The 23,941-nt window shown below is 51.6% G+C and overlaps 3 protein-coding genes across 10 annotated transcripts in view; 1 reads left to right on the forward strand and 2 right to left on the reverse strand.

The window, feature by feature from the left end:
- TLN1 (talin 1) overlaps positions 1 to 8,652 on the reverse strand; it is a 31,676-nt gene extending 23,024 nt beyond the window's left edge. The window contains exons 1-7 of one of the 7 annotated variants that reach the window (XM_044386819.3): positions 8,330 to 8,652; positions 2,019 to 2,181; positions 1,684 to 1,781; positions 1,312 to 1,441; positions 1,047 to 1,199; positions 641 to 783; positions 406 to 533 (exon numbers count right to left, since the gene is read on the reverse strand). In XM_044386819.3, the coding sequence (XP_044242754.2) occupies positions 406 to 533; positions 641 to 783; positions 1,047 to 1,199; positions 1,312 to 1,441; positions 1,684 to 1,781; positions 2,019 to 2,148 (782 nt within the window). In that variant the 5' untranslated portion in view covers positions 2,149 to 2,181; positions 8,330 to 8,652. The remainder of the gene's footprint in view (positions 1 to 405; positions 534 to 640; positions 784 to 1,046; positions 1,200 to 1,311; positions 1,442 to 1,683; positions 1,782 to 2,018; positions 2,182 to 8,329) is intronic. The other 6 variants (XM_057313570.1, XM_057313571.1, XM_057313569.1 and 3 more) reach the window with 6 other exon arrangements.
- A 165-nt stretch (positions 8,653 to 8,817) lies between these two features.
- CREB3 (cAMP responsive element binding protein 3) lies at positions 8,818 to 12,765 on the forward strand. The gene is made up of 9 exons (XM_026506268.2): positions 8,818 to 9,059; positions 9,166 to 9,310; positions 9,387 to 9,454; positions 9,564 to 9,653; positions 10,947 to 11,053; positions 11,172 to 11,240; positions 11,836 to 11,920; positions 12,018 to 12,102; positions 12,189 to 12,765. Exons 1-9 carry the CDS (start codon positions 8,967 to 8,969, stop codon positions 12,503 to 12,505), a joined length of 1,059 nt encoding a protein of 352 aa, XP_026362053.1. The 5' UTR covers positions 8,818 to 8,966; the 3' UTR covers positions 12,506 to 12,765.
- Positions 11,653 to 23,715, reverse strand: GBA2 (glucosylceramidase beta 2). 2 transcript variants are annotated; one of them, XM_026506264.4, is made up of 17 exons: positions 23,098 to 23,715; positions 19,949 to 20,040; positions 19,534 to 19,649; positions 17,187 to 17,405; positions 16,656 to 16,895; positions 16,324 to 16,426; positions 16,009 to 16,162; positions 15,784 to 15,909; positions 15,413 to 15,585; positions 15,075 to 15,179; positions 14,757 to 14,864; positions 14,503 to 14,654; positions 14,270 to 14,376; positions 13,977 to 14,119; positions 13,783 to 13,898; positions 13,492 to 13,683; positions 11,653 to 13,216 (listed from the first exon to the last, which is right to left on the reverse strand). In XM_026506264.4, exons 1-17 carry the CDS (start codon positions 23,430 to 23,432, stop codon positions 12,944 to 12,946), a joined length of 2,754 nt encoding a protein of 917 aa, XP_026362049.1. In that variant the 5' UTR covers positions 23,433 to 23,715; the 3' UTR covers positions 11,653 to 12,943. The 2 variants fall into 2 exon arrangements, with proteins under 2 accessions (XP_026362049.1, XP_044242756.1); XM_044386821.3 differs by lacking the exon at positions 19,949 to 20,040 and having other exon boundaries at positions 23,098 to 23,185.
- Positions 23,716 to 23,941: the final 226 nt, after the last annotated feature.

Here is a 23,941-nt window from a genome sequence, read left to right on the forward strand (position 1 = left end):
ATGCACGTAGGAAGCTAAGCAAGCCACGCTGAACTCTACACATTCTGAGGAGGATCCGTGGATGAGACCTGTGAAGCTTTCTAAGTCTATGTTCCCTATGAGGAGAAATGTACTGTTTGCCTCTGGCTACTGCAGTAAAATTCTTCAGAGAATCTCAAAAAAGGTTACATGCTTGCTTGAGAAGCATGGGGCAGAGGCAGAGATTCTGGGCTACATTCAGGTTCCACATGGGGCCAGTAAGGAGACAAATAGCTGACGGCAGCAAAAAAGGTACCCATGTGGGTCAAACCCTGGTGCATCGGAAGAGGAACAGAGACAGAAGGCCTGGGAGGGGGGCAGGGCTGTTGGGGTCACAATGGCAATGAGTCCTGGGCCCTGACAGGGTGTGGGATGTGGGTCACTCACTCGAGGAAGCCAGCCTTGTGCTTCTGCTCATTGTGGGGCCCAAACTGGATCTGGCACTGGAAGCCAGCAAACTCACAGGCCTTGTCGAAGGAGACAGGGTGGGAGCCATTGAGGATGTCATCTCGCGCCTGGAGAACACAAGGCGGCGGGTGTTGTGTTGGGTGCAGGGACCCCCCCCCCACTGCTTCCGCCCCCTCTCCCTACCTCCCCCACCCCAGGCAAATCCTCTCCACACCTGCACATAAAGAAGGTTCAGCTGTACGGGGTCCCGGGAGTCCACGTTCTGGTCTGAGTAGAAGAATTTCCGCCGCAGCAGAAGCGTCTCGTGCTCCTCCACTCCCTGTTCCCTCAGCGTGCGGCCATGGTCCAGCCAGTTCACTGGGACACACAGAGTCCCCTCAGTGCCAAGCCCCTGGGGCGCCTGTGTTGTGCGCTCTTTGGCTTTTTGTTGTTCTTCATTTCCTACCTTCTCCCACCGGTAAGTTCCGTGAATATAAGACTTTGTTTTATTGCTGATGCGTCCTGCATCGAAAGCAGTGTCTCGCAAAAGCAGAGTTTCCATAACTACAGAATAAACAGCTGCCCCCTGCCCCCCCAACCCTGACCATTTCCAGGGCCCTCTGTTTCCTATTTCTGCTTACACTCATCATCTGTGTGCAATTTCTGCTTTAGTTTCTCCATCTTCTTTTCATCTCGCAGCAGGGTCTTGTCCTTTCGTAAGGTCCCTGTCACCTCCTCCTTCTTCTCTTCCATCAGCTCTCGAACCAGTGAATATTCATCGTGGTTGGTGATGCCTGGGGGAAGGGGAGGGGTCAGGGTCGGTAGCATCCCGGGCACCACATCTGTGTTTTCTGGCAGAGCTGGAGCCTCCATTCCCGAGCCCTCAGCCCCACCGAGACCCCTTACCAATGCGGGCACAGATGGTCATGAGCATGTCGGTGACAGTCTTAGAGTCATCCACCATGATAGTCTTCACAGTTCCATCAAGCATGCGGATTTTTAGGGGCCTCTGTTTCTTCCTGTACTCCATGGTGTCCTGTTGGGGCAGGAATGGGAGGAGGGGCCCCTTGAAGCTAGAGGTATTATTTCCTTTTTCCATGGCCAGAGGGGAGGAAAGTAGATTACTAAAAGCAAGACTACGGTGGCTCCCTCAAAAAGCAAGTTATTTTGACTGCCTGGGATAGAAAGCCTGGAGAGGGTCAGAGACAACAGATATGGGTGCTGAAAAGAGGAGGTGGAGTAGGGGATGTTGATGGTCCTTGATGAAGTGATACTCACCCCATTTCGGAGCATGTAGTAATCCAAAGCTTTCCCGGCCTCCAGCCATATACCTTTTTTGGGGTCATCATCTGACAGAAACAGCCCAAAGTCGCTGGCTAAAAGAGAGGATGAATCACCTCAGACATATGAGGACCCCAGGGTGGCTGAATGGCTGCATGGCTGCCCTTTACTATTTCCCCAGGGACCGAGGGCCTAAAGGGGAGAGAGGGAACCATGGAGCATGAGGCCTGAGTAGCCTTGAGGGACAATGGGGTCATCCCTTAAAGCCAAGAGCCTGGGAACAAGGAGGGACCGAAGACTCCCACCCCTGCCACCAGGGTACTCAGACTCACGAGGGCCAGCCAGGGCCTCTGGGATGCGCTCACGAATGATGCGACAGGCATCGTACACCATGGTGGACGGCTCAAACTGCATCGTCTTCACCACATTCCCAATGCTGATCTTCAGCGAAAGTGCAACCATGGTGGCAGCTTCTCCTCTCCAGCCTGGCTCTACCTGGCCCGTGGCATCAGGGCATCAGCACACATCCTCATTAGTGGAGAGGAGGTCACCCAGATGGAGCCCCGGGGAGGGGTGTTTTTGAAAGGGACCCACCAGAGCAAGTAGTAACATAACTATTTTATTCTAAGAATTTTTAAGAGTAAAAAATTACTTATACCAAAAGAACCAATCCTAACCACCTGAGATATGTGAAGGAGTCTGGTCTGCAATGCAGTGTTCCCCGAGGACACCGTCCTGTCCCTACCACTAGCATCTGTGCCTCCCTTCTGTCTGCCCAGTGTCTCTCTCTTGCCCCCACCTTGCTCCTTTCCCAGCCCTGCCTCTGCCTTGTTTTCATCTTTTCTTGGTTCAGTCTTTTTTTCTTTGTCTCTCACTAGGTCTTGCTGGCTTTTTCCTGTCTGGGATTTTCAGAGCTCTGCCCTGACTCATCATGTGACCTTCGCTCTGACAGCTTTAGCCTCCTTCTCTGCAAAATGAAGACGTTATATTAGGTAATTCCCAAGAGATCCTGAAGCCTGCAAACACCGACTCTAGCTAGCCCGGCAGGGAGACCAAACACCGGCTGCTTGAGTCGTCTCACTGGAGAGGGAGGGGCCTTCCCAGGGAGCCTGGCCCCATATTTGGCTTCCCTGGCAGTCAAGCTAGAATGATGATTCTCTAATCCAAAGGGATCTCAGAAATAACCTAGTCAACTCTTCAATTTTGCAGAATGGATATCAGACCATGGTGGGGCAAGTAGGGTAGTTTCAAGGCAGGTCAGAGGAAGACCCCAGTCCCTCTAACTTGGTCCTTGCTCCAAGTCACGAAGGGAATCCCAGTCCTCACGACAACTCCTCCTACGCTCTCCTGTCTTCAGTAAGTCCTTCTCAAGCTCTGCCCTCCGTCTCACTGTCTCCCTTGATGGTGCTTTCAGTGCAGCTCGAGATATCAGTCCCACCCTGACCTCCCCTGCCCTCCTTGGCACCACCTCTCAGCAGGCTGGAGGAACCCTTGCAGGTGGCAGGTGGCATCCAGGGCACAAGAGGACAAGTCTACCTGGCAGCTGATGATGTGACCCAGTTTGGTACAGGGATTGGTTCCTCTCGACTAAGAGAATGAGCAACTCCGGGCTGCCCATTCCCCTCCTGGCAAATGGCTAGCCCCAAGTGGGGAAATGCAGGACTGGGGGAAGGCTGGAAGCAGGTGGGGGTGCTGGGATACAGAAGCCAGCTGAGAACCAGGGAAGTTGGGAAGGGATAGGTTTTTGGCGGGTGAAGAGGTTAGGAAGGATGAGGTGAAGGAGACTGAAAATCTAGAAAGAGGAGACAGGTATATGTGAGAAAGGTGTGGATCGGGGATCTGACAGACCATTCTGACCTTATAAGTAGTCCAGAGTCTCACAAGAAACCACAGCTCACTATCTTTATTTCCAAACAAGTGAGGACCCTTCCAGTCTCCCCAGCTCTCTGCCCACCTCCCTATTCCTCGGCCACCTCTCCCAGTAGCTTGACAGACCTGGCCGTGGGGTTGCTGGAGGGCTGGAGGGTCAACGAAGCAGAGGAGTCAGAGGAGCTGAGGGCAGAACTGACAGGACCCTCCACCCTAAGCTGAAACTGCATGTCTCCCCCATTTCCTCCGGACATATGGACACCCCCTTCTTCTTCAAGCAAGGAAACCTCTGGTGAGACCCCGATAAGGGAGATGAGTCAGGCCTACCCTTCCTCCCAGGCTGGTCCTGAGTGGACACCCACATCTCTACAAGATGGTGAGGCAGGAAAGGGAACTGAGAAGTGAACTGAGGGTGATGAGGGCACAGAACAAGGCCCTTGGAAGTATGGGGAGAAGCTATCCAGTTCCTGCTCTGCCCTGAGAACTTTGCTCCCTTTTCCATCATGTTTTACGAAACAGCAACAATGCCCCCCCCATCCCCCTCCCAGGGAACTCCTCCTCCCTCAAGACATTCCTGAGATGCATTCCGGAGGAGTTGGGCAATGGGGGGGGGGAGGACAAGAGGTCAAATCCCAGCAAGGAATGGAATGTAAGTATACTGGGGGGTAAAGAATTTGGGGTACATGGAGAATATAGTCAGAACAGGTACCCACAAAGGGAGCTGCAGAAAGACAGGGAGCTACAGTAAGGGACAAAGGAGAGAGAAAGCTGAAGACAAAGTCAGAATGCATGAGGGTTGGGGGAGTAACACTCAGTCTGTTACCAAATTTGGCCTCTGAGTCCGCAACCGCGGGAGGGGGGGTGGTGGTTGTGGGTGAGACTGACATATCCGGCCTCAGGCTGTTGGAGGCTCATTTTGGGCTGGACTGGGCAGCTGAAGGGCTGGACCTGATCTCCCTCGACATAGCCCCTCACCACCTACACCTATCTACGCATATTCATTCTCCCCAACTGCACCCCAGTCTATACACAGAGCTCTTTACCACAAAGCTACTTACCCTGTCTCCACATACACGTTATCTCAAACATGCAGTCCCTATGCAGACCCCATCACAACCACATTATCCTCCCGTAAAAACCCCATCCCAGCACACAGCTTCCCCACAAACACACCTCTATCCACAAGAGAACAACTTGCCCCAACATCTCTCTTCCCATTACAAAGACATTCTCCCTCCATTCACCCAACAAGCATTTCGGAGGGTCTGTTGTGAAAAAGGCCCTGGGCCAAACTCTCAGTGACTGGGAAGCAAGAAGAGCAAGCCCTCCACTCGCTTGCAAGGGGCTCCCAGTTAGCTGAGTGGGAAGGCTAAATACAGAATTATAACACAGGGCAGGATGTGGTCAGAGTCAAGAGGTGTGTGCTCAGGGGACGGATCCCTTTAGATTAGAGAAGAGGGACCAAAAAATCTCTGTGAAAAGTGTCACTTGAAGTTAGGGCTTTAAAAAAAGATAATAAAAAATCATAAGGGTCTAACTTTTATTGATGATTATGTTAATTTCTTTGTAGACATAATTTCATTTAATCTTTACAACAACCTGGCAAGATAGGTATCATTATTTCCATTTTTACAGATTAGGAGACTGAGGTGCAAAGACGTTAAATACTTATTCAAGGAACTTCTCCAAAGTCATATAACTAGTAAATTTGTGAAGTTGTGAAGCCAGGATCCGAACCCACATCTCTCTGACTCCAAAGCCCAAGCTGTCTCCACTATGCCAGCCGGAGGTGAGTCAAGGGTAGCATTCCAGGCAGAGAGAAGAGTGTAAGCAAAGGTGGAGGAGCACGAAATCACAGAGGAGCACGTTCAGGGAAGTGAGCGGGCAGGCGGGCTGAAGCACAGGGCACCTGCAAGGGAGCAGCGATGGGGAAGTCAGGGTTAGGCTGAAAAGGCAGGGGAGGACTAGAGAGGAAGGAGTATTTTACCTACTGGAGGGCACCAGGAGGCCAAGGGAGGCTTTGAGCGGAAAAGGGACATAACCAGAACTAGATTTTGGAAAATAATTCTGGCAGTTACCTTGGAGATTGGTCAGAAAGACACTGCATTAGCACAAATGAGAAGTGATGACAGCAGTTAGAATGGTAGAGAGGAGGATGTTGCTTATTTATAGTTTTAAGAGGTAGAACTGTCAGGACCTGAGGACAGTCTGTCCTGTCAACCTTCAGGGGCCAGGGCCCAAAGTCAGACTAGAGTCCCACAGCTTCTGTCATCAGTAGCCACTCAGTGGCTGGGGTGGCTTGAGTTTACACAAGGAATTGGGAAGGGGAGAAGGGAAGGACTGGGTCGAGCTGGGTATATGAAGATGAGGCTCTGGGGCACAGGAGATGGGGATGTGGTTAGCACCAGGTAGGGGCAGAAGGGATGAGGTTAGTGACTGTATCGGACTAGAAATGGAGAAGACGAGGTGCAGAGAGGCTGGGGAAGATGGTGGTAGGAAAAATAAATATATGATCAATCACTGGATCAGGCTAGCGGAAGGGGGAAAATAATTATAAGTCAGGGAATGACAGAGTGAGGTCAGAGGTCAGATCAGGCTGCAGGAGTCTGAGAAGAGATGGGGCTGTGGTCAGTAGCTAAAGGCTGGGATGGGGTGGGGAGGAGAGTGAAGGGACACTGGCAGAGTATAAGCAGAGCTGGAGTTGGTGGGGGTGGGTGGGTATGGGGTATAACCAGTGGCTGGGTCACACTGGGTAGAGGGGATAGTGCTGTGGTCAGTGGCAGGGTCAGGCTGGGAGTGAAATGGGGGTGTGGTCAGTGGCCTGGCTGGGCGTGGGATCAGCAAGACCCAGTTTCCTCTTTGGGTCTCATTTCCTCTTTTCTGTTTGGGGAGTGGGGGAAGGGGATCTACAACTGGACCAAGAAATTCAGGAGGCTTAAAGCCAGAGGCTGGTACATAGCAGGGCCTGGGAGTACCTGGCACTTATGTTGGGCTGGGGGTGGGGTATTCAGCAGACGACCAGGAGGTATGCAGGTGGGTGAGTGGGGTAAAGTGTGGGAGAGTGCTTTAAGATGATGGGAAAGCTCAGATTTGGGAGAGGGCAAAATATGGTAGGAGGTGCAGATTCAGGGAAATAGAACTGCAACTGGGAACCCTCAGTAAAATGAACAGCATGGGAGAGTTACAGGTGAGGGGAGAATTCTGTATGCAGGACTGTGCTTGCAGAAAGGGGGTATCGGGGGTGGGGTGGGGGGGATGGGGTGTGTGAACTGCAGGGCCAGGGAAGAGAGTTGGAGAGGACTTAATAACTAGTGAATGAGAGAACTGGGAGGCAGTGGGGCTGAACTTTCAGAGGATTCGGTCATCTCTTTCTCCCATGGCAACTGTGTCTCTGTGGTCAGCCTCCCCTTAATCATAGTCCCCTCTCCCTAAGTAGTCCCTCACTTATGACTAGGCCTGTACCTCTCCTGGGTCCCAGTCCCATTCCCACCTCCTATCTTGTATAAACAACATAGCCCAGGAACCCCTGTCTCTCAACTGTGGTGACCACAGCAAGAGCCCTGGATTTAGAGAGCAGAATAAAGAAGCTGGAATCCCAGATACCTGCAATTCTAGTTGAAGCCCAGAACCCGAACCTGAAATTAGTTTATCATATCTCTGGGCTACAGAACGCCTGAAACTACGTTCAGACCCCGCAGAATGAGTGCACCTACTTACTGCCAATCTCTTAAATTTTATCTGTCTGAGATCAACTACCCTAACCTCAACCATAACCCCCCCAAAACTAACCTAACTCCTAACATTAACCCTGACCCGAATTTGTTTCCTGTTTCTCAATACTGGCTTCGACATTCATCCCTTTCCTAACAGACACCCGTACCCAATCCTTGATCCCTAATATTGATCTAATTTTTACCTCTAGCACCAAATTCCCCAACCTTAACCCTAAATGTTGATCTCTAAGCCCAGAACTCCTTTGTCACTTGATGCCTGACCCATCCCATTGCTCTTTATCCCTAGTACCATGCTAATGTTCTCTCATCTCTAAAATTGCACTTTTTTCTTTTCTCTCTGTCTCTCTTTTTATTTATTTTTTAATAATATTTTTATTATATTATGTTAGTCACCATACAGTACACCCCTAGTTTTTGATGTAAAGTTCCATGATTCATTACTTGCCTATAACACCTAGTGCACCATGCAATACGTGCCCTCCTTAATACCCATCACCACTGCACTTCTAACTTAATTCCTGTGTTGACCCTTAACCCGGTCCCGAATCCTAACTTGGACTTACGTTGTCCAGAAAACAAAATAATGACCTAAACCAAATTTTACCTACATAAAACGGACCTGACTGACACTAGTAACTCTAAATTTCAACTCCGGCTTTATAACTCCTTAAACTAACCTTGATTCCTGAACCCAACTCCACCTAATCCCCAGATCACCCGAAGCTTTCCTACCCACATACCCGCTATCAGCTAACCTCAAAGCCGATCCCCGCCCTGCGCCTCACTGCCACCCCACTCCTCACCCTCCCCAAAACTTATTCAGGACAGAGGACTGATCCCAGGAAGGGCCTGGCTCCCTTAAAACGGCCTACTTAACTCCCATCCCAAGCCGAGATACACTGGACGCTGACCTCTCCAACAGTACCCGAAACAGGAGACGCACGAGAGTCGGGGGCCCCACCCGCCCGCCCGCCAGCCCGCTTCCCCGGCCTGGCCTTGCGCCCCACCCTGAGGCTCCGGCTAGGCCCGGTCCGGCCTACCTGCGCTGCCCGGCTTGTGCCCCGCCCGCCGGCCCGCTAACCCGCTCGTTCTCCCGGTGGCAATCGGGCTCCGGCCTCGCCCTCCCTTCGACACTCTCTCGGCCACTTCCGTCCCCGGAACGTCCCCCACCCGCGGGCGGCGCCCTGGGCCCGCGCTCTATGGTTGCGGGGACAGCAGGAAGCTGCTCTGGCCCCAGCTCTCGATGCTCGGGAGCCGGCCTTAGACAGGCGGCCCCTCCCCGGCAGGAAGCAAGGGTGCGGCACAATCCGGAGAAAGCGCTCGAACTGTGCCCGAGTTCCCTTTTAGTCTCTAACCCTTCCCTTTTACAGCCGGGGGCTAAGGCGGAGCCCGTTCCCCGGAATGCCCGCCCTCAGGGTGTGAGGAAGCAGCAGGGACGTCCCCTCTATTTGCATAGCTCCCGGTACGTGGCGCGCAGCTGCTAGGCTACTTCCGCGTCAGAGGGAACTCCAAGTCCCGGAATGCCTCGTGGGTAGCGCGTCACTTCCGTAGTGTTGGAAGTTGCGGAGAAATCAGCCTAGGGGGCTGGTGCGGTTTGAGGACGACTGGTTCAGGGTTGCGGATAGGTGGTGGGGTGAGCTTCTTTGTTTCTGCCCACGCTTCCCGTTTATCTCCGGCATGGAACTGGCGTTGGACTTGGGTGACCAGGACCTGCTGGACTTCCTGCTAGAGGAAAGCGGAGATTTGGGGGCTGAGCAGCCGCTTTCCGAGGTGGGTGGGGGCTGTGAGACCAGGAGGCGCGGGGTTGGGCGGACCGCGTTCATGAGGCAGTGGGTAGTAATATGTCAAGGCTTGTTAAAATTTGAACCCTGTGCAGGCGCTGAGTGAATGGGAGACAGAGGATTTACTGGATTCCCTGTTGAGTCCCCCAACATCGTTGAACGTCCTTAGCTCCTCTGATTCCTGTCTTGTTCACCATGATCACACCTACTCTCTCTCACAACATGTCTCCATAGATCTAGGTGAGTCTGAAATAAGTGAAGTTTGGGGGAAGGAGAGGACTCGTGAGCCTGGCTATTTATACTTTTACTTTTGCAGATGGTGGTAACTATGGAAAAGAGGGGGCGCAGACGACTCCACTGCGTGTGGAGGAGCCGGCAGAGCAGGTACTTATTTATGGCGGGATTATTCCCACATTGGACGGGTGGGGGCGGATTTCCCTTTCCTTTCTGACATCCCTTTACAACTCTGCTGCCCACCTCCTGGTAACCCCAGGAAATTGCTAGGCTGATACTGACAGATGAGGAGAAGAGGCTGTTGGAGAAGGAGGGGCTTACTCTGCATGGGACACTTCCTCTTACTAAGGTAAGACTCCCATTGGTGGGAAAGCTGGAGGAGGTTTGTGAGTCCCAAGTACCCACTTCTGTTAATTTTATATCAAGAAGGACTTAGGTTAGAAAACTTAGCAAATTTGTTCTAATAGGAAGCTGGAACATATCATTATGGTGAATGCAGAGGCAGATCCTAGTTTTGTGGGGCTTATACACATTTTTGGTATCCTCTTTAAGAAAGAAGAATTCAAAATCATCAGTGCAGCATTAGTATAGGGACTTGGAAAGGACTGTGCAAGCAAAGGGCCTTGATGCTTAGATTTCACTGGCCTCATGGTAATCCACGTATAGTTGAATGGTAGAATTAAGTTTTAGAATTCATCAAGGCTGGACTAAGTAGTATAGCAAGAGTAATTGTAAAATCCCAAGTTTTAAGTTTCACGCAATGAGTGGCAGCTTTACAAGCACGGTATTGTGGTACTGTTGTGAAATCAACAGTACAGAAAAGTTGAGAGAATTTTAATTTCTTAAAAAATACAAGATGAGTTAGCAGTTTGAAATGACTAAGAAAGCGAGTGGAGTTTAAAGGCTGTATCAATGCAGGTGTTGCCTCTAGAAGGGCAGTGACCATCTTACTCTCCTTTATACTGGCCAGAGCACATCTTAGTGTCTAGTTTTGAACCCAGATCTTTGACAGATATTAAGAGGATGCAGTCCATCCCGAGGAAAGAAGATAAGGTGAGGAGTCGAAATTTTTGCCCAGATTTTTTAACTCTGAAGACATGTTAAGTGCCTTAAAATAGTTAAAGACTGTTCATTCCATTTGGCCTCAGAGATAAGTACTAGGTAAGTCCAATTGATAGAAATCATAGAAGCATACGTTGGCTCAGGATAAGGAAGATTTCTTTTTAAAGATTTATTTACTTTAATGAGAGATTGTGCTTGTGTACACAAGCAGGGCAGGGTTGGGGGTGGGGGCAGAGGGAGAGGGAGAGAGAAGGAGAATCTCAAGCAGACTCCCCGCTGAGCACGATCCGATGACCCTGAGATCATGACCTGGGCTGAAATCAAGAGTCAGACTCCCAACCTACTGAGCCACCCGGGTGCCCCGTTTTTTTGTTTGTTTTAATTAATAAAATTGTTAAAGATGGTCTGCTCGTGAGGACATTAACCCCTGGCCTTCAGAGGCATTGAGAGAGAAGCCAAGTGCCTATTGGTCAGGGAAGCTGTAGAAAGGATTCCTGCATTGAGAAGATTGAATTTAGTTGCCTTCCAGCTATTTGGTCCAATGTTCCTCTGATGAGACCTCTTTTCCACCTTCTCTTAGATGGAGGAGCAAGTTCTGACACGAGTGCGGAGGAAGATTAGAAACAAAAAGTCTGCTCAAGAGAGCCGCAGGAAGAAGAAGGTGTATTTGGGAGGTTTAGAGAGCAGGTACAAAAGGGAGAGGGACCGGGGTCGGGGGTGGGGGCGGGGATGCAGAGGTAGTTGGAAGTGTTTGGTTTTGAAGGGGCGATACAGGCCGTATCACCATATCCTGTTATTCCCCCAGGGTCTTGAAATACACAGCCCAGAATCTGGAGCTACAGAACAAAGTACAGCTCTTGGAGGAACAGAATTTGTAAGTAACTCTAACATCAGTCCCTTCTCCCTGCTGTTTTATGCTGTCTCCCTCTTTCCCCTGCTCCACACTGGGCAGCTCCCACATGCAAGGTCTGGTGCTTGGCCTTTAGTGGATCTGATTCCAAGAAGCTCACAGTAATGGGGAACAAATTCACAAGTAACTAAGTAAGTTAAGTATTAAGAAAGAGGAGGGATCAAGAAAGACCCCATGGGGCAGATGACAGTTGATAGTAACAGGTTTCTGGGGCGGGGATCAGGGTAGGGAGCACTCTAGGCAGAAAGAACACAGCATAGTACAGTCTGGCTGGAACCTTAACGTAGGTGAGTTGAGTCAGAGAGAACATTGAATGCCTGTGAGGATTATGTTCATAGCTGATCAGGCATATCTGCAAAGGAGTTTAAATCAGGTCAGGACAGAAAGGTGTTTATTTTAATGAGGAACTTTAGGCAATTTGTCCACAGAGAGGTAGAATCCATTTAAAAATAGGACGAAAAGCAAGAGATAATTCAGTACACAGATAGAGGGGTGGCCATAACATTGTATCTCAGGGTGCCAGGCCAGGGGCTGCTCACTGTCCCCCCTCTTCTTTTAGGTCCCTTCTGGACCAGCTGAGGAGACTCCAGGCCATGGTCATTCAGATATCGAACAAAACAAGCAGCAGCAGCACCTGTGTCTTGGTGAGCATGGTGACAGAAGGAGAAATCCTTTTCTCAGGTGGCAGGGACAGGGCTGCAACCTAGAACCCTTCTTCATTTTCTTTTTCCTGTTCTCCAGGTCCTACTTTTCTCGTTCTGTCTGCTCATCGTACCTGCTATGTATTCCTCTGACACAAGGGGGAGCCTGCCAGCTGAGCAGGGAGGTGAGAGGCTTGAGAAGACCATTAAGGAAGCGGGGGAGGGGCAGGGGGCAGCCTGGCCAGTTCTTGAAGAGTCTTTGTTTCCTTAGTGTTGTCCCGCCAGCTTCGTGCCCTCCCCAGTGAGGACCCTCACCAGCTGGAGCTGCCTGCCCTGCAGTCAGAGGTACCCAAGGACAGCTCAGACCAGGAGCTCCAGGCTCCCAGCAACTCTTGCTGCCTGCTCTACCACATGCCCCAGGCTCCTGGTGCTGAGCCTCCCCTGAAGTTGCCACTTCCTGTCCTTTCCTCAAAGCCTCCCTGCGCAGGTCCCATCCTTCCCCTGCATGCAAATTTCACAAGAGATGGGGGATGGCTCCCTACTCACAGCCCCACATCTGTTATCTTACAGGGCAGATATTCAGGCTAGATGAGAGGTTGGGGGGCTAAGCCAGAGCCTGGGGTTCCTAGTCTGTGTCTAAATGAAAGGAATGAGAGAGGCTACTCTGAGCTGTGTCAGGAAGCCTGAGAGGTCAAACACACCACACTTAACTGGCTTTCTGGGTCTTTTATTTGTACCCATGTAAATCTACCACCCCACGAATGGGCCTGGGGTAATCAACTAACCTCCTTGTACATTTCATGCAGTGAGGGGATTGGGTGAGGAGAGAAATAAATAAGTGATTCTGATGCTTGGGTCACCTTCAACCCCTCTTTACTGGCGCGAGTGGGTGGGGAGAAGGGAAGGGGCATGATTGTCTTGGTGGCTCAGGGTTGCAGGAGACTGGGGGGGAGGGGGGAGTGGTGAAGAGGAGAGGCCAGGCTGGAGGCCGGGCTGTTACAGGCTCCCTCCCACAGTTCAGAGGGCTCACTTTGGGTTTGCCATGGCTTCCTTTGGTCCAAGGTTAGGCCCTGTGCTCAGTCCTGTGCCCTGCTCGACTACCGGCTTAGAGGCCTTTTTATGCTGTTGCTGCTGCAGGGCCAGCTGCATGGCCCAGATGCTCAGTGGCCGCATGTAGGCCAGCGAGCGGAACACCCGCTGCTGGCAGTATGCTTCAGGGGTCTGGAAGGCCAGGCCCAGACGCTCCCACACGGTTCGGTAGCAGCCTTCAGCTGTCTGGAAGCCTTCCCAAGTCAGGCCCTGTAGGAAGACATGTCAGTCACATTACTTGGCAATCCCTGAATAGCTACTTCAGCTGGACAGATAGAGACAATAGGGTCTCTGCCCTCAGGGAGTTCCCAGCTAGTGGTAGAAATAAACTTGACCCATAGAAGCCTGAAGGCAGGAAATGGAAGGCATGCCAGGGAAAAGGGAGAGGCTTTCCAGATGGGTAGGGCCCTACAGAAGTTTGATGGCTGAGGAAGTTTGCCAGCCCAAGGTACAGATGGTGGAGAGATGGAAAGGGGGTGCATTACCTCCTGGATCATGGTGGCTGCCAAGCCATAGACCACACCCACCCAGACTTCATCAGACTGGATACTGGATCTGTCGGGGACACCATGGGGCTGCATGCCATTCACAGCCCCCATGGCTCCTCCTGCAAAGGCCTGGACATTGAACTCGAAGATAGTCTGGAGGGCACAGACCACATGAGGGGTAGGAAATACCTAGGGGGCAAAGGCAGAATCACGGTTTTTTTAAATTTGCTTCCCGCCTCCAGGAAAAGCCCACCTTTCTCTCCGGCTCCTCCTCCTAGTCTTTCTCACCTCAGTGTCTCCTTCTCCTAGACCACTGGCCCTCAGGAACCACTGGCCAGCACACTGGTCAGACATGATGCTACAGGACTGAGGCTGAGGGCTGCAGTCGTAGTTGTAATAGCGGCCTGGGGTAGAGGAAGACAAAATAAGGTTCCTTGTGTCCCCGGAGCTGCGTTAAGGCTCCTTAGGATCCTCCAACTCACCATTCCACAGCAGTCTCTCATAGGCTTCTCGGCCCCGTCTAAGGATGGAAGAAAACTTATCCTGGACGTCCTGTGCCCCACACAGAACAGCCATCTGGACCATCACAGCCACAGCTGCCAGCCACAGTCCTCCACAGTAAGCACTGATCAGGGACATGGGTTTGGGGGTCAGACTGGCGGCTCCAGCCACTCCCATGCAATGTAACAAGCAATGAGTCATTCTTCCCTGAGCCCGCAATTCCTTGGTGCCCAGTTCCCCACCTCAGGTACCCTGGAAATCCCTACTCCCCAACCTGGGGCCTGTGGTGATCCATCCATCGTAGGTCTGGTCTGCATAGCCTCCATTCTCAATGAGTCCATCTTGGTCCTTGTCAAACTTCATTTCGGACTCCATCACAGCCTAGAGAGGGACCAAGACACTGAAGACCTAGACAGATGCTAGAGAAAGACAACAATAGCCAGCTGGGCTTTCCCCAGACACTAGTCATGCCCTTGGCACACTGGCCACTGCACATGCATGTCTTACCAGACACACAGGCCACATGTCTCTCAGGAAGCCCTGGTCACCCGTCAGGTAATAGTCTCGATAAACCTGCAGCACAAACTTCAAGTTTAGGTCCTTCCAGTCAGCGGTATCGTGGACCACATATGCGTTGACTCGGAGCCATGGCTCGTCATCTGTGGGAGGGGAGGAAACCTGACTGATTTGCATTGGTGGGTAGAGTAGAGGGTGCAGAAGTTGAGGGAGGGAAGCGAACTCTGGGGTGGAGGAACTTTTACCTGGGTCCCCAATATCATGGGGTATGACGTTCCTCCTTTTCACAGGTGCCATTACCCCACTCATCAGGTACTGTCGCCGTGTCAGGTCCTCCCTGAGTGTAGCCAGAGCTGGGGAGCAGACACACAAGTGGGGGGGGGGCAGGGAATGGGCAGACTTGAGGTGGGGCTCAGAACTGTGTTTATGACCCTAGAGGGGAACCGGTAAGCAGAATGCAGATATGTTGGGTGGAAAGGAGGGTGGAGACAACCGGAGGGATGACAAAGATTCAAGGGTGTGGGGGGCTAAGAGGCCAGAAGGGGCACAAAAGGGACCCTCACCCATGTCGTATTGCAGACTGAGCTCGAGTTTGGGCCAGAGCATGACGAGGGCAAAGGAAGCGTAAAAGTGGACGTCATATGTGTTGTACATGCGATATTCCTGGCCTGGAGGAAGGAGGAAGACACACTTGCTGGAATTCCCGCTTCCCCTTCAATTCCCCTCCCTAGCTTGTCCTGGAGTTGGGGATGGGGCACTGGCTTACTCCAGACCTGCCACTTACCCCTCATCCTAACCAATCCCCCGGGGTAGGCAAAACCCACCATCCTGCCTTGTGGTAGGGCACTAACTGGCCTCATGGATATGGCCGGCCATACTGCAGCCTGCCCGCAGCCCATACCTTCAAGGTAGCCAAATCGACCATATTCCCGGAGGATGGGGCGGAGCTGACACATGCTCCCCACCAGCTCCTCTGGTAGGGAGTCCTCTGGAACTTCCAGCCATACTGTGCCTCCATCAGCCAGGAAGTATAGTTCATTGAACAGCGCAGATTTGTACCAGGCAGGCAAGGATCTGGGGAGTCAGGAGGAGGGAATGGTCTAATGAGTGGACTTCCTGGGAAGGGAAGGATTCTGGAGTTCCGCAGAGCAGGGGGCACCAAATGAATCCCAGCCCAACTCTGCTGACTGTGGTGGGTGGAAACTGAACCAGGGTATCCCAACTGGAGTGTGAGTGCCCGGGAGAAAGGCAAGAGATTGGCCCCATTGGCACCTGTCGTCCAATATTGGGCTCTGCCAAGCTGAGATCTTCTCTTCCCAGTCTACATATCGGCACAGGGCATAGTGGCTAAGGGCGGGTGCTGCATTACCATCACGGCCAAAGAACCTCGTGTACCGCCTGGAATGGAAAGAAAGGGGGAAAGGGGAAGAATGAGAACTCGGGTTCCAGGTCAGAGCTCCAGTACCTTGGATCCTTGTACTCTCTTGGTCCCTTCACCTGTAGTAGACCTGGCCCTTAGCTCCAAACATGATTCTGGGCATATCCCAAGCCAGTGAGAACTCCAGGCGGCACTGGCCTCGAGGTGGTAGCTTGCCTGTAACACACACAGCCCCAGCGATGCCTACTCCTTTCTGCGAGGGGGTGCTTTGGCCTGAGAGAAGCACAAGAGAAATTGGCATAGGCACCCCCTTCAGCCCCAGGGATCCCTAATATGGGAAAATAAGGCCTATTCGTTACCAGGTCTCTCACCCCTCCTCCCAAGACGGGGACAACCTCTCTTCCCACCACCTCCCTATCAAATCCCCCCATCACCAGCAGGGGAGTCCAGCTGTCCATCTTGAAGTAGATCTTGCCACACCTGCTGCCCAGTGCTGTCAGGGTCAAAGGCTGTGATGTGGGTTACCGTGGTATCCGCCTGTTAAGGGGCCAAAGACTCTGAGGGGAAGCTCCACAAGAATGCTGGCTTTGGACTAACTCTCCAGTTCCCATTATAATTCCCACCTCCAAGTTCCAGAGGCTTAAGGGCTGTCATGAGGATGGGACTCAGGAATTGAGGAAATGAAGAGACAGTGGTGGGATGGGGTACACTCAGGGGCCAGGTTGAGGGGTTTGGGGACTAAGGTCTAGGGTAGACTCTAACATACCGTGAGTCGTGCGGCCACAGCCATCGTGTAGGGATTTGGAAGGGATGGATGATGCAGCAGCAGCCCCTGTACCGTCTCCCCATCACGCTCCAGACAGAAGGGCTCATTCCACAATCCCCCTGGGGCATCATCTCCGACCCCCAGTCCATTCCGCATGGAGAACATGATGGACACGTCCAGGGCTTCGTCCCCTTCATTTTCCACATCCCACACAAAGACTCCTACAGGCAGGCTGCTGTCCTGGGAGCAAAAGATCAGACTCAGATGGTCCCAGTGCATCCCCTCCTGGCCCCACTCCTCTGCACCGAGGACCTGGCTCAAATACTATCCCCTGCCCCCAGTAGACTCTCTCTAGTTTCCACTTGCATCCCCCATACTCCCAGGCAGGCTGTCTTACCACTGAGTGGAGGTCCTGGGAAACCAGCATGATGTCATGTTCCAGTCCCCTCTCTTTCACAGATTGTGGAATTTACAGCAGAGACAGATCTCAGGGAAGGGAGGGCAATGGAGCAAACACAGTGGGAGCCTCACCTGGTAGTCATGGGGCAAGATGGGTGTGATCTGGCGACAGGTGAGGGTGACATTCTGGCCAGGAAGCTGATAGACAGTCCAGGCTCGGGGATAGAGGGCGTGGTAGAATGCAAAGTACCCACACAGGCCCCAGTTCCAGCTGCGCAGGACACTTGGGCGCTCCAGGGACAGGACTTGCTGGTACACAGTCTTCCCTTCCCGACGCAAGCACACTGTAAACTAAACCATGAAGGCAGATAGGCTGGGATGGGGCAACCACAGGCACCTCAAACTCGTCTCCCCTCCCCTTTCTGAGCCTACAGGGGTTATCATTGCACCACAGCCTCACGCATCCGCCAGGCCCCTCTCCCACACTGTGAGTCACCACCAGGTCCTACCTCCTCCTCCCCTCTCCCCGGCTTCCTCTCCCTTCTTACTATGGTGGTCTTCGTGCCCTCACCATTTCTGTGTTTATGCTCTGCTTCTTCCCATCTGGTATCAGAGTGATCTTTCTTACAGACAAATCAAGATATGCTAGTCTGTGTTTATGTTTCAGTGACTCCCCGTGGCCCTCAGGCTAAAGTCGAAATTCTTCTACCTGGCTTTCAAGGCCCTTTTTGATCTGGCCTTTCCCTGGCCATCAGACTCATTACCTGTTCAAGCACTTATACTCTGGTCATGTCAAATACTCACCGTTCCTTGAACACACTACATTTCCTCCTCCGTGCCTTTGCTCCTGCTCATTCTCCATCTGGTGAAACCTCTCATCCTTCAAAGCCTAGGTCAAATGCCATCTCCTCTCCTCAAGCAGTGAGTCATTGTCCTGGATGTCCCCCTACCTCTCTAGTCTAGCATGTTATAATGTTTTTGTTTACATTCTGACTCCCTGACTGCTCTATGGGTTCACTGAGGGCAGGGCCCTCTCCAGTTCACTGAGGTCCCACCCCCTTCTCCACTACGACTCTACCACCAGAGACAGGCACAGTTGGCATGTGTAGGGAGAGAATGGGCAAAGTCTAGAGCAGTGTCCCTTTTTTCTCAGTATACTATCTATCCCTCTCATTTTGGTTCTTATGTGGTCTCACAGTCTCCGTTTTCTCAAAGTCCTATTCCCCTAATAAAAATTTAAGCTTCTGGAGGATAGGGGCTATAAGGGGTTAATATCTCTTCCCTTGCTTCAAAGTATGCCCGATATTTTTAATGTATGTATACAATAATTTTTTATGTTGTCGGAATGGTAGAGAATGATTAAGACCGTGGGTCTTAACCACAGCAAGAGCTGGTTCTGAATCCCAACTCGCTTCCATTTGCCAACCACATGACCTTGGGCGTGTTACTAAATCTCTTTGGATCTTCGTTTCCTCATCTATAAAATGGGCATAATAATGGTACTTACCTTGTAGGACTGTCTTTAAATACTAAATATCATACAAAATGCATAGCACAATCTCTAGCACATGTTAAGCATGCAATAATTACTTTAACTCTAGAGTCATGATTCTGGAAGGCACTTCCCCTCAGGATACCTAATGGATGAGCCAGAGAGGAAGCTTCGGGCACTGGGCAGGGCTGGTAAACCTGAACTAGGATTGTCATTAATTGGACTCAAGGTCTGCTAGTCATTTTTTTCTTTGAAGATGAGCTGAAAGCTGGAGGCATCCCTCAGACAGGAAATGGGAATGTGGTGGACAGCTCCACCTGTGAGGTCGCTGAAGAGATATGACGAAAGGTAGACCACATGACTCTGGCAATTGAAGGCCCAGATGTGATGAAGGAACAGAGGGAAAAGAAGTGAAGCTTCGGAAAAGGGAAAAGGCTAGAGAGCTATGCCTGGGAGAGGAGGGGCTTCCCAGGCTCTCAGCCAGGGAGACCTCTGGAGGAGTGATCACCAGCAGAGGAGCTGACCTCTAACTGAAGGCCGGCAAATTAGAGTGAACAGTGGGTGTTCTACACACCTTTCCCCCCCATACACTTATAGACTTTTGGGTTTGTCTTCCCTTCTGGTCCTACTACATATTCTTTCAACCAGGTTAAGTGATCTGGGAATTCCCTGCACCCTCTGTGGCTGGGTACTGGCTGAGCTAGTGGACCTGGGGCAGTGAGGGACATAAGAAACATTTACTAGAGAAACGGAGGGCACGGGGGTGCTGGGGCTGGTTATGCTTTTAAGAAACGTGTGCTCTTATAGTAGCTCATTCCTAGTACATCCTAGCACAAGGCTGGGCACATGGAAAGCATCCTGAAAATACTTAGTGAAGTGAACCATGTGCACATGTGCACATCTAACTTGCACATCCTACATAGGCTAAGAGCTTCTTCCTGACCTGGGGTATTGTTCTGGACCTCTCTTCCCCGTCCTGGTTCTTACTTGGTCAGCGATGACTGTCCGGTGCTGGTACATTCCAGGATTAAGCTGCCAACGGCAGAACTGGCCTCTCCAGCCTCGGGTGATAGTGCCTCCGCCGATGCCACCCAAAGGACAACCTAGAGGTAGAATCAGGATGGTTAGTGGGGCATGGGAAGAGGAAAAGAAGCCCATTTCTTACTTTCTAGACTATAAAGAGGAGTTCCTCTAAAAACCACGGGAATATCCAATCAATACGTGTACACTTTAAACTTACACGATGTTTTGTGTCAATTATAGCTCTATAAAGCTGGGGAAAGAAAACCCCAGGGGATGGGGCAGTGCACTGTGTTTAAGCTGGAAGCCTCTTTGCCTAGCTCTGCAGTAGACCCAGAGGCTGGGCCCTCTCTGTGCAGAGCAGAGCTGGGGTGAGGCTCACCATAGATCTGTCTCAGGGGTACACAATTGATGAGGTCAATGAAAGGTGTCTTCTTCTCCACCTGGGTCTTCCGGTACCACCACTGCAGGTACCTGAGGAGCAAGAGGCAGTGTGAGTGGAAGGGGCAGGGGATGGTACCTCTTGGGCGACAGTCACCTGCCTCTCTCCAGCCAGCCAGTTGTAACTTCCCATTAAATGGGTCTGCAGAGGACCCATTCCCTTCACTTCCAAATCTCTCCTCCTCTCCATTTCTCAACAGGTCAAAGCCCTCTCCTCTTCCCAGTCACTCCAGCTCGCAGCACGGCACTGTCTTTGTTTCTCCTCTCACAGGAGCTTTCTGACCTTGCCTCACCACTAACTCCACTACCACTGCTTGAGTTTAGCCTAGGAGCTTTTGTTTGAGGTGCTTAAAGGGCCAGTTTTGGTTTCCCAACTACACCCCCTCCCCCCAAAAGGCACAGTCTACCGGGATAACTTTCTTCTTTTTAAAATGATTATTTTTCTTCCTGATTGTGAAAGGTGAAAATCTGTAAAATATACCAGATGGAAGGGAAAAAAATCCCACCCATAGACAGTCTTTACATTTTGGGGCATATCCTTTTAAGTCTTTTTAAAAAGTTCAGCATTTAAACTGTAAGCTTTCTGAGTCTGCTGTCTCATAATATCCTCATAAAGCCTTAAAAAAAATCCCTACATTTTCCTGGTCTTGTCACAGCTCTGTGTCCAATAGGCAAATGATTCTGTTTGGGATTCAAGGCTCTGACATCTGTTTCAGCCTAACTTCTAATCTTAAATCCTACAAATCCTCATTCAGAGTGGGTCTTCACTAAGCAACACTTGCCCCACCAGACTCTCCCAATTCCACTGCCCTCCCTACCCAGCTACTCTATACCCATTGTTCAAGCATACCACTTGTAACCACGTCATTGGGTAAGTAACTCCTCCGAGCCTCAGTTTCCTCATCTACAAGATGGGGTACCTCCTGTCCTACCTACTTCATGGAATGGCTGAAAGAGCAAATGGCATAATAGATAGGAAAGCCATCAAGTGGAATATGTGTGTCAGGTATGATCGTACCTGTAAATACACTATCTGAACTCCCAATCAGACACTGTTTTGTTATTTCTAAGTGTTCCTCATATGAGTCTGACATACTTTTAAATTCCTTGGGGAAAGGGATATTGACGATGACTGGTTGATTATCCCCAGCTTCAAGGACAGGCAGGGGACGTGGTCTGCAGTTGGTAAATACTTGCTGAATTTACCAATGATTGTACAAGCAAGGGGAGGAGAAATGTGATTACAGAATAGGAAGGGTAGATTCTGGGAGTAGGGGGAGGAGGGGGGAAGGCAAGGGATGAGAGGTTGGGAAGGTACAAGATGCTCTCTGCTGTTTTAGAGTAAACTGGACTTTGCAATTAGAGGCCAGAAAGAATGGGGGAAGGGGGGGAGGGTGCAGCAGGGATTAGGGCAGTGAGGGAGCAATGCAAGATACAGAGATAGGCAGAACAAAGGAGCATCTGCCATAGAACAAGCACTCAATAAATACTTATTGAATGAATGGACTCTAGCTGGAAGGGAGAGCAATCAAAATTGAGTTCTTCCCACAATGAGGCCAAGAGAAAGCTGGCTTGCTGCAACTCCTGATTAGAGTACCCCCAGTCTGGTTTCCTCTTAGGGTTCATCTCTCATTCTCTTAGCAGCTGGCCATTCCTGACCTATTTGGCCTCCTCCATAATGTCAGCCCCAATTTAAGAATTGTCATTCAGAATTGTTCCTTGTCTCACCCCTGCTTTCTCCTCAATGCAGGACCGCATCCTGTTATAAAAGCCCTGTGTTGGTGATCTCCACCCTATCCTGGCATGTGGAGCCAAGGTCCAGGGGGCTGAGCATAGCTTCAGACCTCTGACTCAGCTCATACTTAGGGACCGAGGGGCTAGCATGCCCACCTGTTCTTGATCTCAGTGTCCCTACCACATGTACTCCAGGGTGCTTCTCTCGGCACTCTAGCCCTCGATCTTATTTTAGCCCAGAAGCTTTGGGGGTCAAAGTTAGGCTGAGTCAGTTTCTGAAGTAGCCTGGATGGATGATTGTTCTCTGGTACAGGCCACCCACAGGATCTAGCAAAGGAGCCAGATACCCAGGCAGCGCCAGGCCCTTCCCACTGCTTCGAGCTGAGGTTAGGTAAATGGGCTACCCAACCCAGCCCTACAGCACTGACTGAGACGGATCCCCTGGTTTAGAGGCTGTTAGGGCTGGGTTTTCCAACCTTTATGCTTCCATCCCCAGCTGTGTTTACAGTGTGGGTTGACTCAGGATGACCTCAGGGTGATGCTTTCTGTCCTCATATCCACCTGTTCCTGTTAATAGGTCACAGATCCTCATCACTAGCTTTTGAACTCAGAGGGGATCGGTAGGGATCTAAAGGAGTTCTACAGCTCAGGGTAAGCACTTGGGGGTGTCCATAACCCTTGGGGGAAAGGGCTCAGCGCAGGCTCTGGAAGACTATATTACTGAGAGCTCTGGGGACACTTACGGCAGTGCCTCTCTGGCCAGAGGTCTTCTTTGTTTTTTATATCAGAGACTATCTATCCCAGAATAGTGTGAACATCACCTCTCACACCCTCTCCTTGGGGTGAGAGCAGGCAGGCTGTCACCCACTCCCTGGAGCTAAAACTTGAGGAAAGAAACAACGGAATGTGGTGTGCCTAAATGAGACAAGGAGAGTACCCCAGCTGCTCAGGGGAATCAGGGTTGATAACTTCCTCTCCTGAATAAAACAACATTGTGTCAGTACCCGCAGGAGCCAGACTACCCTTTCCCACCTTGCCACAAAGTATAGCAATTGCCAAAGGTCGGTCTTTGGAAAAGAGGGAGTATGTGAGAGGGAGCGTAAATGGGAAAGGTTGACTACGGGCCCAGATGTTCCTGTTCTTTCCTTCTAGGAACGTAAGTTATTGGGAGGAAGGGGGTTGCAGAGACCCGGTCTCACCCCCCAAAACCACAGGCTTTGAGTATGTTGGGGGTGGGGGACCACTTGCCTGGGACAAAGCACCCACCTGCTTTCTCACCCTTTCTCACCTCTGCTGGAAGTCTTGTGCTGGAACAAAGTGAAACCTAAGGTACTCTAGGCAATGGGATCTACTCACCGCAAGCCCATGCCCAGATGCTTTATCAGGTTGCTTAGGGATATGTTGTTGGCATGAAAGGGTTTCCTCTTCTCTGCAAACTCATGAGCGAGGCAGATGCGCCAGCCAAAGGGAGGAACCTGGTAGCCCTTAGCTTTACCTTCATAAGATGCCATCAGTTGCCCAGAGTCCTCCGGATTGCTGAAGCCCGGCTTACTTTGCCGTCGATTGTCCTCAGGGCTTTGGAAGTCTGTAACCTGCCCAGCCTCAGTGCCTCCAGCATTTTCAGGGCAATAAATCTGTGGATCCCCCTTGGCACACCTCGTCTGCTCCGAGGCTGGGACTCCAGTTCCCATGTTCCCTGGTTCCTGGGTCCCCACGACCTCGATGGTCCTGGGTCCCAAGTCTTTTGGTACAAAATACCTCGCCAGCCAAGTCCAGATGCGGGCAGCTGTGGTGGTTAGGTGTCGTCTCGGAGGGCCGGGCGCTGGGGAAAGCCGAGGTGAGCTAGTGTCTCTGTGGAGCCTGGGAGCTGTTGTTGCAGCGGCGTTGGCGGCGACAGCAATGAAACGGCCTCGGGCTCCCCCTCGGTCGTCTCTCTGGGTCCTGGGAGGGAAGGGTCGGGCCTCGTCGTCATTGGGCCGCGGTGATTAGTTAGCCCGGCCAAAGAGCTACCGAGTCCGCGGAAAGGGGAGGAGCCCCGGGGGCCAGCTCGCAAGGAACCGCCCCCGGGACCGGCCTGGGAGCTCGCGGCAGCCTCAGCCCGGTTGTCGGGCCGTGGCGCCAGGGCCCCCTTGGGTAGGGCGCCGGGTCCCGCCGGTTGGTGTCTCGGTCAGCGTCTGCGCCCAGGTGCCAGCCCGTGGGA

Source organism: Ursus arctos, unplaced genomic scaffold (assembly GCF_023065955.2).
Source record: "Ursus arctos isolate Adak ecotype North America unplaced genomic scaffold, UrsArc2.0 scaffold_18, whole genome shotgun sequence".
In the NCBI taxonomy this organism is placed as follows: Eukaryota; Metazoa; Chordata; class Mammalia; order Carnivora; family Ursidae; genus Ursus; species Ursus arctos.